This window comes from Astyanax mexicanus, chromosome 7, assembly GCF_023375975.1.
Source record: "Astyanax mexicanus isolate ESR-SI-001 chromosome 7, AstMex3_surface, whole genome shotgun sequence".
NCBI classification, from domain to species: Eukaryota; Metazoa; Chordata; class Actinopteri; order Characiformes; family Acestrorhamphidae; genus Astyanax; species Astyanax mexicanus.
Window position 1 is genome coordinate 50517537 of NC_064414.1, and position 14912 is coordinate 50532448.

General features: G+C 35.3%; 1 protein-coding gene across 2 annotated transcripts in view; it reads left to right on the forward strand.

The window, feature by feature from the left end:
- The window catches only part of arhgap10 (Rho GTPase activating protein 10), a 197567-nt gene that overhangs the window by 115774 nt on the left and 66881 nt on the right, over positions 1–14912 (forward strand). The window contains exons 11-15 of one of the 2 annotated variants that reach the window (XM_022684445.2): positions 5316–5397; positions 8794–8833; positions 9060–9110; positions 11786–11854; positions 12806–12880. In XM_022684445.2, coding sequence (XP_022540166.2) covers positions 5316–5397; positions 8794–8833; positions 9060–9110; positions 11786–11854; positions 12806–12880 — 317 coding nt within the window. The remainder of the gene's footprint in view (positions 1–5315; positions 5398–8793; positions 8834–9059; positions 9111–11785; positions 11855–12805; positions 12881–14912) is intronic. The other variant, XM_022684446.2, reaches the window with a different exon arrangement.

Sequence of the window (14912 nt, forward strand, 5' to 3'; positions counted from 1 at the left end):
ATTTTTAGGAGTTTAGGAATAAATCTGCACTAATGTGTAGTACGTGTTTCTATATATCTTGGTGGTGGAAAACAAAAGTGCTCCACTGTCTGATTAAAACCCTGACAACAGTCAACAGGTCAGAGTCAATTCTTATAGATGCTGCAGAGTGCAAACCTGACTTTTAACTCTTAAAAATAACAAGAATAAATAATAAAATACAGTAGCATTGCTGTTCCTGTAAATAAATGAGCTCCTGGAGCTCCTTCACAGCGTCAACCAGCAGCTCAGTATCCTCTGCTGAGACGCACAAAAGCGATGCACTGTTAATATAAGGAACGTGCCAAAGTCAGAGCTCATCCGACTCTTAAAGGGAATGACAACTGGCACGTTGATTGGTTTATTTTAACGATATGCCCCAAAAAACACACCTATGATTAGTTAAGAGAATAAATTAACGTCTTTTGCGCGTTTTAAGCTGCACAAGGCGTATTTTTTGTACTATTAAGATACCAAAGACACACTAAAACACCTTCAATTCAGATACGCGATCTGCAACTGACGATATAGTCGATATAGTCAACTGAATCGCTATAGTTGTAGTTATAGTGTATGAGTGAGATTAAAATAAAGAGAATAAAAGAAGTGAGTTGGTAAAGAAGTGCGTAATGAGTGAATTTTGGGTTTCTCTTCTCTGCCCCAGTGAGTTCTGATCACTCTCACATTTCTGAAGCTAAGGTGACGAGCAGCAGCTCGTGGCGACACAAGCGCATCACTTCTGTTTCAGTGAGCACTGAGAATAGAAACACACACACACACACACACACACACTAAACAAGGGGTTAGGAATAGGAACTTAAATGTATATCATAAAATTTACAACTTTGTGACAAGCAACGATATTTACGTCTAATGAAGCAACTTTACAAACTAAAGCCAAACTTTAATTATTAATAATATGTAGTGTAATAAAGCTAATATATAAATAAAAAATGCACTTTTATGTAATTTTATTCTATTTCTGTGGGCCCTTTCATAGGTTTTCATTTCACATAATAAAATAAAAATAAAGTGTTACTCCTTTAAAAAATGAGACATATTTGCAATGTAAATTTGAATACATCGTTGCTGTCCAATGAAAAACACTTATCTGTCCATTTTTGTTGATTCTTAGTTTACTACATAATTTGAACAGACAACCTGTCCTTTACACTGTGCCAAAATTTATTGATGAACGGACCAATAGAAACTCTTCAAAATGACCTGAAATAAACTCTTTTCTCATTGACGTCCATTGAAAGTTTACAAGGTTTTTTCTTGCTCCTGTAAAGTTCCTGTTTTCATTGGACGGTGACGACATAATGTATTTCATATGGAAAACTTGTAAAAAAATTTAATTTTAGGGATTATTTCCCTGCAGCAGGGTCCAGCAGCATCACTTCAAGAAGAGAATTATAGTTTCATATGACTTCATATGAAAATAATCAAAAATTAATTGACCAAAACAAATGTATAGTGTGTCTAGTCTAGTATGTCACATCTACTACAACTAGATGTCAATCGTAAAAAAAAAAAAAACGCAGATTATTTGTTTTGGACAGGATTTACAATAGTGCACAGTTCACTGTGATAGTATAGACATATGAGCTTTCATAGCTTGAAAGATGTTAAGAAAAGAAATCTGAATATGTGAAAATGAAACCAACACCACTGCTGGTAAAATGTCTCTGGTAACACATGAACACTCAGGTATCTATAAAGCATTATAAATGTATTCATAAAGCTTTGTTATAACACCACAGTATAAAATTTTATATCACAAAGAGATATAATGCATTATAATATATGTATATATAGCTTTATAATGTGTTATATGCCTTCTCATCATTTTACCTAAAGTCTGTAAAAAGCGCTTATAAGTGTTCATTAGATGTTATGTGCATTTACAGAACAGTTTTAATTATAAAATATAGCAGTTAGAGGAAACGCATCTTGGTAAAGCATTATGTGAGTAAACTTAACATCTATTACGCTTTATGAAACAGGTCTGACCAACAATGTTAAGAACAGCAACTTCACATATATTATAATGCATTATATAGCGCTTTGTGACATAAAGCTTTATACTGTGGTGTTATAACCTTTTATGTTTGAGATTATAAACATGTATGTATAGTTAGAAAGGCTTATGTCAAGGGTTATAAAGCTTCATAATGCTTTCTATAAAGCTTTATGTCACAAAGCGCTATATAATGCATTATAATATATGTGAAGTTGCTGTTCTTAACATTGTTGGTCAGACCTGTTTCATAAAGCGTAATAGATGTTAAGTTTACTCACATAATGCTTTACCAAGATGCGTTTCCTCTAACTGCTATATTTTATAATTAAAACTGTTCTGTAAATGCACATAACATCTAATGAACACTTATAAGCGCTTTTTACAGACTTTAGGTAAAATGATGAGAAGGCATATAACACATTATAAAGCTATATATACATATATTATAATGCATTATATCTCTTTGTGATATAAAATTTTATACTGTGGTGTTATAACAAAGCTTTATGAATACATTTATAATGCTTTATAGATACCTGAGTGTTCATGTGTTACCAGAGACATTTTACCAGCAGTGGTGTTGGTTTCATTTTCACATATTCAGATTTCTTTTCTTAACATCTTTCAAGCTATGAAAGCTCATATGTCTATACTATCACAGTGAACTGTGCACTATTGTAAATCCTGTCCAAAACAAATAATCTGCGTTTTTTTTTTTTTTTTACGATTGACGTCTAGTTGTAGTAGATGTGACATACTAGACAAGACACACTATACATTTGTTTTGGTCAATTAATTTTTGATTATTTTCATATGAAGTCATATGAAACTATAATTCTCTTCTTGAAGTGATGCTGCTGGACCCTGCTGCAGGGAAATAATCCCTAAAATTACGTTTTTTTACAAGTTTTCCATATGAAATACATTATGTCGTCACCGTCCAATGAAAACAGGAACTTTACAGGAGCAAGAAAAAACCTTGTAAACTTTCAATGGACGTCAATGAGAAAAGAGTTTATTTCAGGTCATTTTGAAGAGTTTCTATTGGTCCGTTCATCAATAAATTTTGGCACAGTGTAAAGGACAGGTTGTCTGTTCAAATTATGTAGTAAACTAAGAATCAACAAAAATGGACAGATAAGTGTTTTTCATTGGACAGCAACGATGTATTCAAATTTACATTGCAAATCAATATGTCTCATTTTTTAAAGGAGTAACACTTTATTTTTATTTTATTATGTGAAATGAAAACCTATGAAAGGGCCCACAGAAATAGAATAAAATTACATAAAAGTGCATTTTTTATTTATATATTAGCTTTATTACACTACATATTATTAATAATTAAAGTTTGGCTTTAGTTTGTAAAGTTGCTTCATTAGACGTAAATATCGTCGCTTGTCACAAAGTTGTAAATTTTATGATATACATTTAAGTTCCTATTCCTAACCCCTTGTTTAGTGTGTGTGTGTGTGTGTGTGTGTTTCGATTCTCAGTGCTCACTGAAACAGAAGTGATGCGCTTGTGTCGCCACGAGCTGCTGCTTGTCACCTTTGCTTCAGAAATGTGTGAGTGATCAGAACTCACTGGGGCAGAGAAGAGAAACCCAAAATTCTGTGGTAATGATCTGTGTTTTGTAGCTCAAGGACATTTAAACACACACACACACACACATTCTACAACTAAAACTTAACTACAGCAGGCTTTCACTTTACACAACACACCGACACCCTCAACTGGCCACTCCTCACATCACTCCCCATCAGCGGCTCCAACAGCTTTTTCAAAGAGACCAATTAAAAATGATGAGTTTCCTTGATTTTTACTAAATTGAAAACTTCTGGAATATAATCAAGAGGAAGATGGATGATCACAAGCCATCAAACCACCAAACTGAACTGCTCGAATTTTGTGGCATAAAGTTATCCAAAAGCAGTGTGTAAGACTGGTGGAGGAGAACATGATGCCAAGATGCATTAAAAAAACTCTCATTAAAAACCAAGATTATTCCACCAAATATTGATTTCTGAACTCTTAAAACTTTTTTTTTTTTTTTTTTTTTTTTGTTATTTCAGTCATTTCTCATTTTCTGTAAATAAGTGCTCTAAATGAGAATATTTTTATTTGGAATTTGGAAGAAATGTTGTCTGTAGTTTATAGAATAAAACATCAATGTTCATTTTACTGAAACATAAACTGATTTAGAAAATGAAGTGATCTCTTATTATTTTTTTCCAATGCTGTGTGTGTATATATAGTCAAGATTTATTTCATAATGGCTGATTTATGGAAATAATAAAAAAGTATTTAATTGAAAGTATTTGTAGCATTTTTTTTTTAACACATTTTCTATTTTACATTAATTTCAGTATGAATAGTCCAATATAAAAGCTCCAACATTACTCATGTTTTTTTTTTTGTTTGTTTGTTTGTTTTCTTCATTTACTGCCACTTATATTTTAGATACCTTTTTTAATGCACGGTTTTAGAGTTTTAAGTTGATGTACAGTACCAGTCAAAAGTTCAGACAAACACCTTCTTATTTAATGTTTTGCCTTTATTTATTTATTTTTTTTCTGCATTATACGTTAATTATGAATGCAACGCAAGTATAAAGGATGGTTAAAAAGGGTTAAACAAGACAAAATATGTTTTATACTTTAGATTTCACCAATTTTACTTAATTTTTTATGCCAACTTCTCCCACTTTTGGCTGATTCTTTCAGTCAGTGGCTTCATGAGGTAGAACCTTTAATGGTTCTCCAACTGTTTTAAAGGAGATCTAGAGGTGCTGAACATTTTTGTTAACTGCTATTCCTTTCCTTATTTGTCTACTATCAAATTCTCTAAAATTAGTCTAGATACATTTTTTAATTAAAAAATATAATATAAAAACAAAGAGCAAATAATATCGAGAATGTGTTGTTAGCATGCCACTTGTTTTTCAGGTGGTGTACTGTATGTGCAAAATATATGTTTTTATAATGTTTTTAATGTTTTTCTTTTCCAAAACGGGTGTTATATTGTATATACACTATGATTTTTTTTTTTTTTTACTCAAAATCATTTGAACATTGTAATAGTATGGAAAATTCTTATTAAAAAATTATTAAATAGTATAATTCTACTTTGACCCCCCTCGTTCCCTTTTGTGCCGTTTCCCCATCATGTCCCAACTTTTCTGTTTTGGGGTTGTATTTACTACAAAGCATATCACAGTAGTTTATGATTACTGAGTTCTGATATATGTATTACTGTGCTGTTCTGTTAACAGACCCGGCACTGTGCTGACGGTCCAGGCTCTCTCGGAGGATGACCACAAGTTCTGGATGCAGGCGATGGGCGGAAAAGAACCAGTGAGTAAAACCAGTTCATATAATATACCTGAAATATTGAGATCCAGATCTCAATATACATGTTTTATACAATATTTCAAAAAAGTGAGTACACCCCTCATATTTGTGTAAATATTGATATTGAATATCTTTTCATGGGAGAACACTGAAGATATGACACTTGGATACAATGTAAACTAGTCAGTGTAGAGCTTATACCATAGTTTTTAATAGTGAACTGGGGGAAGTGCCTAAGTAAAGAAAACTGTAAAGCATAAAATAAAAAAAAAATACATTTTCTTTTAAAGTTAAACGAGTGCTGGATGTTATTCTACACAGATTTGTCTCCTGAAAACTTTTTATTCAGTTGAGTAAAGTGCTTCCAGAAGATTAGATTTTCAATATTTTGTCTAAGGGTGAGTTTTCAGTAAAGTTTCTCCAGCACTAAGGCTGGGTGCAGCAGCATTAGCATTAGCTGCTAACCACAGAGCTAGCGGGATGTTAATTGTCACATTGATTTCTTTCCTGAAAACTGTTTATTTGGGTGAGTAAGCACTTCCAGAAGCTTAGATTTCCAATGTTTTGTCTATGGGTGAGTTTCAGTGAGTAAGTTTCTCCAGCACTAAGGCTGGGTGCAGCAGCATTAGCCTTAATTAGCCACTAACCACAGCGCAAGCGGGACATAAATGCCACCCGATAGCGCTAGACTGAGGAGCCCTGAGTTGGACACTATTAGCTAGCAGTTCGTCTCATGTAGCTTGTTTTAACACGGCAAACACGCCTACTACAGTCATATATTACTCACTTATGAACAGCGAAAGAGCTAGTGCTGTGGTTAGCGGCTAATGCTAATGCTGCTGCAGCCAGCCTTAGTGCTGGAGAGTGGCTTTACTTCTTCTTAATACATGACTGGTAGAATTCATACATAAGGCACACCAGATTATAAGGCTTTTAAGTGCGCCCTTATATTGCGAAAAATAGGGTAGTATAACAGTGTAAATTTGATGTGCCCTCAAAATAACTCAATACCGTTATGCCATTAATGTCTAATGTCTAATGACCAAATTGTGCACGAAGTGTCGATATTTTGTTTGTCTCCTCTTCTGGTGCTCTTTCTCTTCTGGTGGATGTTAGAGACCTTGTGCTCCTCCACCTTCCACCTGAGGATGCCCCACAGATGCTCAATTGGGTTCAGGTGTGGAGGAATGCTTGTCCAATCCAGCAGATTTACCTGTAGCTTCCTTTGCAAGGCAGTTTTCTTGTGTCTTGTAGATGTTTTATGGTCATTATGGGGTGTACTCACATTTTTGTAAGATGCTGTAACTCATGATACTGTTTGTTATTGCCAAATGCAATGCCACTCTACCCCACTGACCCTGCGTTTACACTGGAAAGCGACAACGCGACAGGCGACCATTCATTTCCTGTGGCAGAGTGCAATTTGTCGCAACAAGAGGAGACAAGCGACAGAACGGTATGGCAAGCCAACTAAGCCAAAACGTGTGGGAAAGAAACGCCTTCACACGTGAAAATATCACGTGTCCACACGTAAAAAAATCACGTGCACAGGCAGAAAAACTGTTCTTGTGTACATGTCTTGGCATCTAACATCCAATCAGTAAATGCGCCTATGCATACATTTGCATTGTAATAAGGCAGCCTGACAATCACATGATGTCATGGAGCGTATTGTATTCCATATTCATAAGACGCTTACGTGGGTTACAACGCAGTGTCAACGTACCCTGACATAGCCCCATACATACTCATACACACTCTGCACGTAAGGCCCACGTAACTGAAACGTTGTAATCATGTGACTATGATCTACCCCCTATTTCACAGGTAAAAAAAAAAAGCATGTGATGTACAGACGCATAAATTTACACCTCTACACGTAAAAAGATAACGTCTTTATCTGTCAACACGTGATTTTTTTACGTGTGGACATGTGATATTTTTACACGTGGAGGCGTTTCTTTCCCAGACGTTTTGGCTTAGTTGGCTTGCCATAGAACGGCAGAGCGACAAGCGACACGTACTTAAAATTTTCTCTACTTTATTCAAATGAATTAGAATGACACGCTAAAGCGACATTCTAACACGATTGGCTTCTAGCATTTCTTTGGACCAATCACAAACTAGGCGGTTCGAGGTCCTCAAGCTTCTGCTCTCTGAACTTTTGGTTCCTTTCGCATTTCGTTCCTGCCATCACAGAAACGGCCAAGAGTCTAGCAAGCTCGGGAGTCATATCTGCAGAATAAAGTGGCCGAACGATTCCTTATATTTATACCATATTTTCCCTCCAAAATGTACATTTTTCAATTTTAAAAAGCAGTTTTGATTGGTTAGTACCGCTATGAGTCAGCAACTGAAAAACTGAAAAACGCAGAGTAATGCTTTGAATTAGTTGCTGTTTTTTTATTTTAATTTTAGCTTAATTATAAAAATATATGCTTACAATTTACAATAACTATAAAATATATTTCCTTATTAAATATTATGTAATGATTTACATGCACCTATTGTCACCCCTTCTCTGAAAGGTTAGAAGGGCCTTACATTACACAACTGATATATACATACATTTATAACAGATGGATAGATAGATAGATAGATAGATGGATGGATGGATGGATGGATGGATGGATGGATGGATGGATGGATAGATGGATAGATAGATAGATAGATAGATAGATAGATAGATAGATAGATAGATAGATGGATAGATAGATGGATAGATAGATGGATGGATGGATGGATGGATGGATGGATGGATGGATAGGTGGGTGTATGGATAGACGGATGGATAGATGAATGGATAGATGGATAGATAGATGGATAGATGGATGAGTAGATAGATGGATGGATAGATGGTTAGATGGATAGATGGTTAGATGGATGGATGGATAGATGGATGGATGGATGGATGGATGGATGGATGGATGGATGGATGGATGGATAGATAGATGGATGGATAGATGGATAGATGGATGGATGGATAGATGGATGAATAGATAGATGGATGGATAGATGGATGAATAGATAGATGGATAGATAGATACTTTATTGATCCCCGAGGGAAAATTCTGGAAACATTCACAATGTCTTATTTAACTCTATTTATTTTTGTAAGCATTTTAGTGACCTTAACGTAGTTAACAAACACATATATTATACAAACACACATTTAATAAATAATGTTTTGACACGCCCACAAGCGACAAATGTGGGGCGACATAAGCGACTCATCACGTTCTAGTGTGAACGCAGGGTCACATGTCCCTCAGATAGAAAGGCGAGTTTTACGGATGCAGGTAACAATAGCAGTTCCTGGTTTTTGGAGGCTGGGCTAAGCTGCTGCAGCAGAAAGTGTTGTGCTGAAAAAGGACTTGATGATTAATGTCGTTCCTACAGGTGCACTATCTGGGGAGGACGTATTCAAAAGAACGAGGAAGTAAGTTTCTTTTCACTGGCAAATAAGTCCTGCCTTTATTCTAACAGAGATCCTGCTGGCTCAGCACGAGAGAATACAGCTCTGATAATGCCAGCAGCACTTTCTTTATTCTTCCTTACATATAAAACTTTAAGGAACGTATTGTTTAAGTTAAGCAGAAGCATCAAAGTGGCAGAAAGCCTTGAAACAGATTTCCAACGAAGTTTTCTTCTGTTTAAATTTGGAGTTAGCACTCTTTTCAGCAACTTTTGGAGCGCACCCGGACTTGCTAGAACAGGTATCTTCTCTCAGCGTTATATGCAGTTACGCTACATGTCCAAAGATATGAAGACACGTCTTCTTAGGGAATTCTGACCATACTGACACAGAAGTTCATTTACATAAAGTCATAGTTAGGCATTTATCATTGGAATAAGATGTTTGCAGCAACCCCACACTAGTTAAATGCAATGTATTTCCAATATATAGCGTTAAAAAAAATAGACAACATTTCTCCCAAATTCCATATAAAAATATTGTCATTTAGAGCATTTATTCACAGAAAAAAAGAGAAATGACTGAAATAACAAAAAAGATGCAGAGCTTTCAGACCTCAAATAATGCAAAAAGTTTGCAAAAGAGTTTAGAAATCAATATTTGGTGGAATAACCCTGGTTTATAATCATAGTTTCCATGCATTTTGGCATCATGTTCTCCTCCACCAGTCTTACACACTGCTTTTGGATAACGACTTTAATGAAAGTCGATGTAAATATAAAGAAAAGAAAATGAATTGGGGCGTAGATGAAGATTTAAATGAGTTAAATATGAAGAAAATAAGTAAATGAGGAAGATGAAGAAGCGATTATCAACAGGAGCTGAAGAGGAAAAGGAGGAGGTGAGAATAAAGAGGAAAATATATAGCGAGTAGAAGGTGACAGAGATTAAATAGAGTTAAACATAATTGCAGAGCTTTCAGATCTCAAAAAATGCAAAGAAAATAAGTTCATATTCATAAAGTTAAGAAAAGTTCAGAAATCAATATTTGGTGGAATAACCCTGGTTGGTTTTTAATCACAGTTTTCATGCATCTTGGCATCATGTTCTCCTCCACCAGTCTTACACACTGCTTTTGGATAACTTTATGCTGCTTTACTCCTGGTGCAAAAATTCAAGCAGTTCAGTTTGGTTTGATGGCTTGTGATCATCCATCTTCCTCTTGATTAATCAATAGAAACTTCTTATTAAAGGCTGGTGCTGCAGCAAAACTCTCTATATACCTTTTGAGCAGGTGTCTACTAACCTTTGGACATATATAGTAACTGCATGTAACTGTAATCCGTCAAATATAATGGAAATCAGATAAATACGTTCTACTTCTGACTGAAAAAAATTATATTCTTTCCATTACAATCTGATGCAGTAAATTTGCTTGTATTTGCACTGATATCAGCTACACACTGTGATATTACATCAACACATATTGATTATGCAGCAAGAATTAGTTCAAAATTTGCCCATACAGACCAATCCCCGTCCCACTTTGTGAATTTTTATATTAAATTCCTCTAAAAACTGATATTATACAATTTTAAGAGTGTAACATGTGTACTTGCTGTTACAGATGGATTACAGCTTGTGTAATCGCATATACTTATCAACCTTAGCCTTTACTAATGTAAAACCAATTGAGATACAAGATATATGCTCTATATATGGTATATATGCATATTTAAACAAAGTTAACTATATTCTGGTGTATACAACTATACACTAGGGCATCTCAAACTGTTAGAATATAATTGAAAATGTCATTTATTTCAGTAATTCTGTTCAAAATGTTAAACTCATATATTGTATTATATAGATGTATTACACACAATACACAATAGTAATCTGTTTTAAGCGTTTTTATCTTTTATTGTTAATTATGATTTATTTATGGCTTACAGCAAATGAAAACCCAAAAATCCGTGTCTCAGAAAATTTTAATATTATATAATAAGACCAATTGGTACTTGGCAGTGTGGGCAGTGTGTCAAATCCTGCTGGAAAATGAAATCCACATCTTTACAAAAGTTGTCAGTAGCAGAGAAAAGCATGAAGTGCTGTAAGATTTTGTGGGAAAACAAAACTGCACTGACTTTAGACTTTTAATAAAACACAGTGGATCAACACCAGCAGATGACAGACATGTCTCTCCAAACCATCACTGATCATCAGTAAATTTCACATTTCATTTGTAAATCAAGGGATCAGAGTCTGGAGGAAGAGTGGAGAGACACACAGTCCAAACTGCTTGAGGTCTAGTGTGAAGTTCCACCAATCAGTCATGTTTTTTTTTTCACCAATCAGATGGTTTTTATGCAGGTGCGGGTTTCATTTTCCAGCAGGACTTGGTACACTGCCCACACTGCCAAAACTACCAACTGGTCTTCTATAATATTCTAATTTTCGGAGACACTGAATTTTGGGTTTCATTGGCTGTAAGCCAAAATCACCAACAATAAAAGAAGAAATAAACGCTTAAAATAGATCACTCTGTGTTTAATACATCTATATAATATATGAGTTTCTCAGTTTGAACTGAGTTACTGAAATAAAGTAACTTTTCAATGATATTCAATTTTTTTGAGATGCACCTGTAGAACTGATGGATGTGTAATTACATAAGCTCCACTACTGTACTACTTAAACTGCACTGTAATCCATATGTAATAGCAAATACATCTCCAGCACTTCATGATTGATAATGTGTAATTACACATTTATACCAAACTCAATATAGGTGGGACCACCAATCTGTATGCTCAATCATTAAATTTCAGATTAGCATGTTTAAATACACAATTCAGCCTGATATTGAGATGTATGTGATCTTTGCATGCCGTACTGCTTTTTAAAATTAAAATTATCAGCTAAAATAAGGTTAATTTAGCCTTTATTCTTTATTTTATCTATTAATTTCTCTAGTTGATGCTCAGCTGGATGAAAATGGTGTGAATTTCGTTAGGAACTCCATCAACGCTATTGAAACACGAGGTAAGCTGGTAATCTCTAGATAGGATGGTGGATTTAGAGAAAAAAAGAAATATTAAATAAAGAAAAAGGAATATTGTTGCTGTGTTGTTGTGTTGTTGTGTAACTAATGGTTATAGAGCTGTATACAGCTCTGGAAAAAAATAAGAGACCACTTCAGTTTCTGAATCAGTTTCTCTGATTTTGCTATTTATAGGTTTATGTTTGAATAAAATGTACATTGTTGGTTTATTCTATAAACTACAAGCAACATTTCTCCCAAATTCATAATAAAAATACTTTCAAATCATTTAGAGCATTTATTTGCAGAAAATGAAAAATGGCTAAAATAACAAACAAACAAAAAAAAAGATGCAGAGCTTTCAGACCTCAAATAATGCAAAGAAAACAAGTTCATATTCATAAAGTTTTATGAGTTCAGAAATCAATATTTGGTGGAATAACCCTGGTTTTTAATCACAGTTTTCATCATGCATCTTGGCATTATGTTCTCCTCCACCAGTCTTACACACTGCTTTTGGATAACTTTATGCCTTTACTCCTGGTGCAAAAATTCAAGCAGTTCAGTTGATGCCTTGTGATCGTCCATCTTCCTCTTGATTATATTCCAGAGGTTTTAAATTTTGTAAAATCAAAGAAATTCATCATTTTTAAGTGCTCTCTTATATTTTTCCAGAGCTGTGTATATATAGTTAAACACACCTGATGTGTGTGAGCGTATCAGCAGTGTTAACTCCACCATGTGATTAAACCTGCAGTTGTCTGATTGGCCAACAGAGGGCAGAATCAGCTCATGATTTCTCTCTGCCAACCTGTTGATCTCAGATCAGTAAAACACACTGACTTTACTGTTAGAGACTGGAAAAAGATACAGTTCAGACATTTATTGTTATTATTATGAGGTGCTGCTAATTAGAAAATTTAACCAGTTTAATCCTAATGATCTCCTCACAGGTATTAATGACCAGGGTCTGTACAGAGTGGTCGGGGTCAGCTCGAAGGTACAGAAGCTGCTGAGTTTAATGATCGGTAAGTTAAATCTTTTTTTTTGCTTCATTTATTAAATCCTATTTAACTCAATGAGAAACATTTCATAAAATAAAAACACTGACCAGGTGAAGATGGTTCAAATATATCATTATAAACTCATTGAAAAGTTACTTTATTTTAGTAATTCATTGCAAAATGTGAAAATCGCTCATATATTATATAGATGTATTATGCACAGATTAATCTATTTTAAGCGTTTATTTATTTTATTGTTGATGATTGTTAATGCTTACAGCCAATGAAAACCCAAAAATCAGGATCTCAGAAAATTTGGATATTATATAAGACCAATTGTTACTTTTGGCTACAGTGTAGCCAGTGTGCCAATTCCTGCTGAAAAATGAAATCAGCATCTCCATAAGAGTTGTCAGCAGAGGGAAGCATGAAGTGCTGTAAGATTTTCTCCAAACCATCACTGATCATCAGTAAATTTTACATTTCATTTGTAAATCAAGGGAGCAGAGTCTGGAGGAAGAGTGGAGAGACACACAGTCCAAACTGCTTGAGGTCTAGTGTGAAGTTTCCACCAATCAGTGATGGTTTGGAGAGACATGTCATCTGCTGGTGTTGATCCACTGTGTTTTATCATCAAGTCTAAAGTCAGTGCAGTTTTGTTTTCCCACAAAATCTTACAGCACTTCATGCTTCCCTCTGCTACTGACAACTTTTATGGAGATGCGGATTTCATTTTCCAGCAGGACTTGGCACACTGCCCACACTGCCAAAAGTACCAATTGGTCTTATATATAAATATAATATAATGTTCTAATTTCTATGTTGTCAAACAAGGTGATTTTTGTGTCAAATTCGGTGCTTTGTGCTTTACAATTCCTCTTAAGCCCTTTCCGGACGGGATTTGTTTATCAGGGGGTCCTGGGGTAATTGTCTCTTTTATGGGGGTCCTCTGTGATTTTATTTCTGTCCAGAACGACCATGTACATGTTTTTCTCAGACGTCCTCTGAGAAAATTACAGGCTGAATTATCTACTGTTTTTCTCGGAACTAATTTTAGTCCTGTCCGGACTCACATCTCTAAGTTTCGTCACCTCGCGTTTAATAAAATAGCTTTATGTCCACTGCCACGCACCGTTATTACACGTGTGTTTCCACGGAGATCCATGTAAAAACTACAGCGAGTGAAAATGGTGGAGCTACTGAACACCGTGTCATGTGACTGAGAAAGCCTTAAAAACTCACTGGTCCTCCTGTTTTTTTCAATTGCAGTCCGGATGCAGGATCACTGAGTAGAAGTTTTAACCCTACTTCTGTTTCGCTGCTGGAGAGAGAATAGTCTTTCTACTCGATTTTGGAGCATTGCTGTAAGGATTTGATTGCATTTAGAGTGAAAAGAGCATTAGTGCATCAGACAGTACTCCATCAGTATCACCCTTATCATTCTACTGAGCCTCCATATAACTCATTTAAAGCTCTGTTTCAGTGGTTTTTGAAGAAGTTCAGTTGGTTCGGCGCTCATTGGCATTCAGACACTTGTCTTGTCTGGGTCACTCTTATTTTTTCTCTCTTTCTCTCTCTCTCTCTCTCTCTCTCTCTTTTTCCGTCCCTCTGTCCTTCTGTCCTTGCAGGTGACACTTGGCTCTATCGCTTCAGGCTTGCAATCAAATTTCCATCGTCTCTCCTCTTCTCCCTCCATTTCTTGTTTCTCCTCTATCCTTCTGACTCTTTCTCTTTCGAAGCCCTCTCTCATCCCTCGCTCTCTCTTGTTTTTGTAGTCTCTGACTTGATTTCATGATTCTTTTTTCTTCGCAGCCTATTCTTTCTGTCTGTTTCTTTCTCTTCTTATTGTCTTTCTCATTTTTTCAGTTTTAATTGGCTTGGTTTTCTTTCTCTCTCTCTCTCTCTCTCTCTCTCTCTCTCTCTCTCTCTCCCTCTCTCTCTCTCTCTCCCTCTCCCTCTCCCTCTCTCCTCCTGCAGACTCGGCCGTAGCGCTGGGCTCTGTGCTGTGAATGTTAATAGCTGGGTTGAATGGTTAGGCTGCTGGTCTCCTACTGTT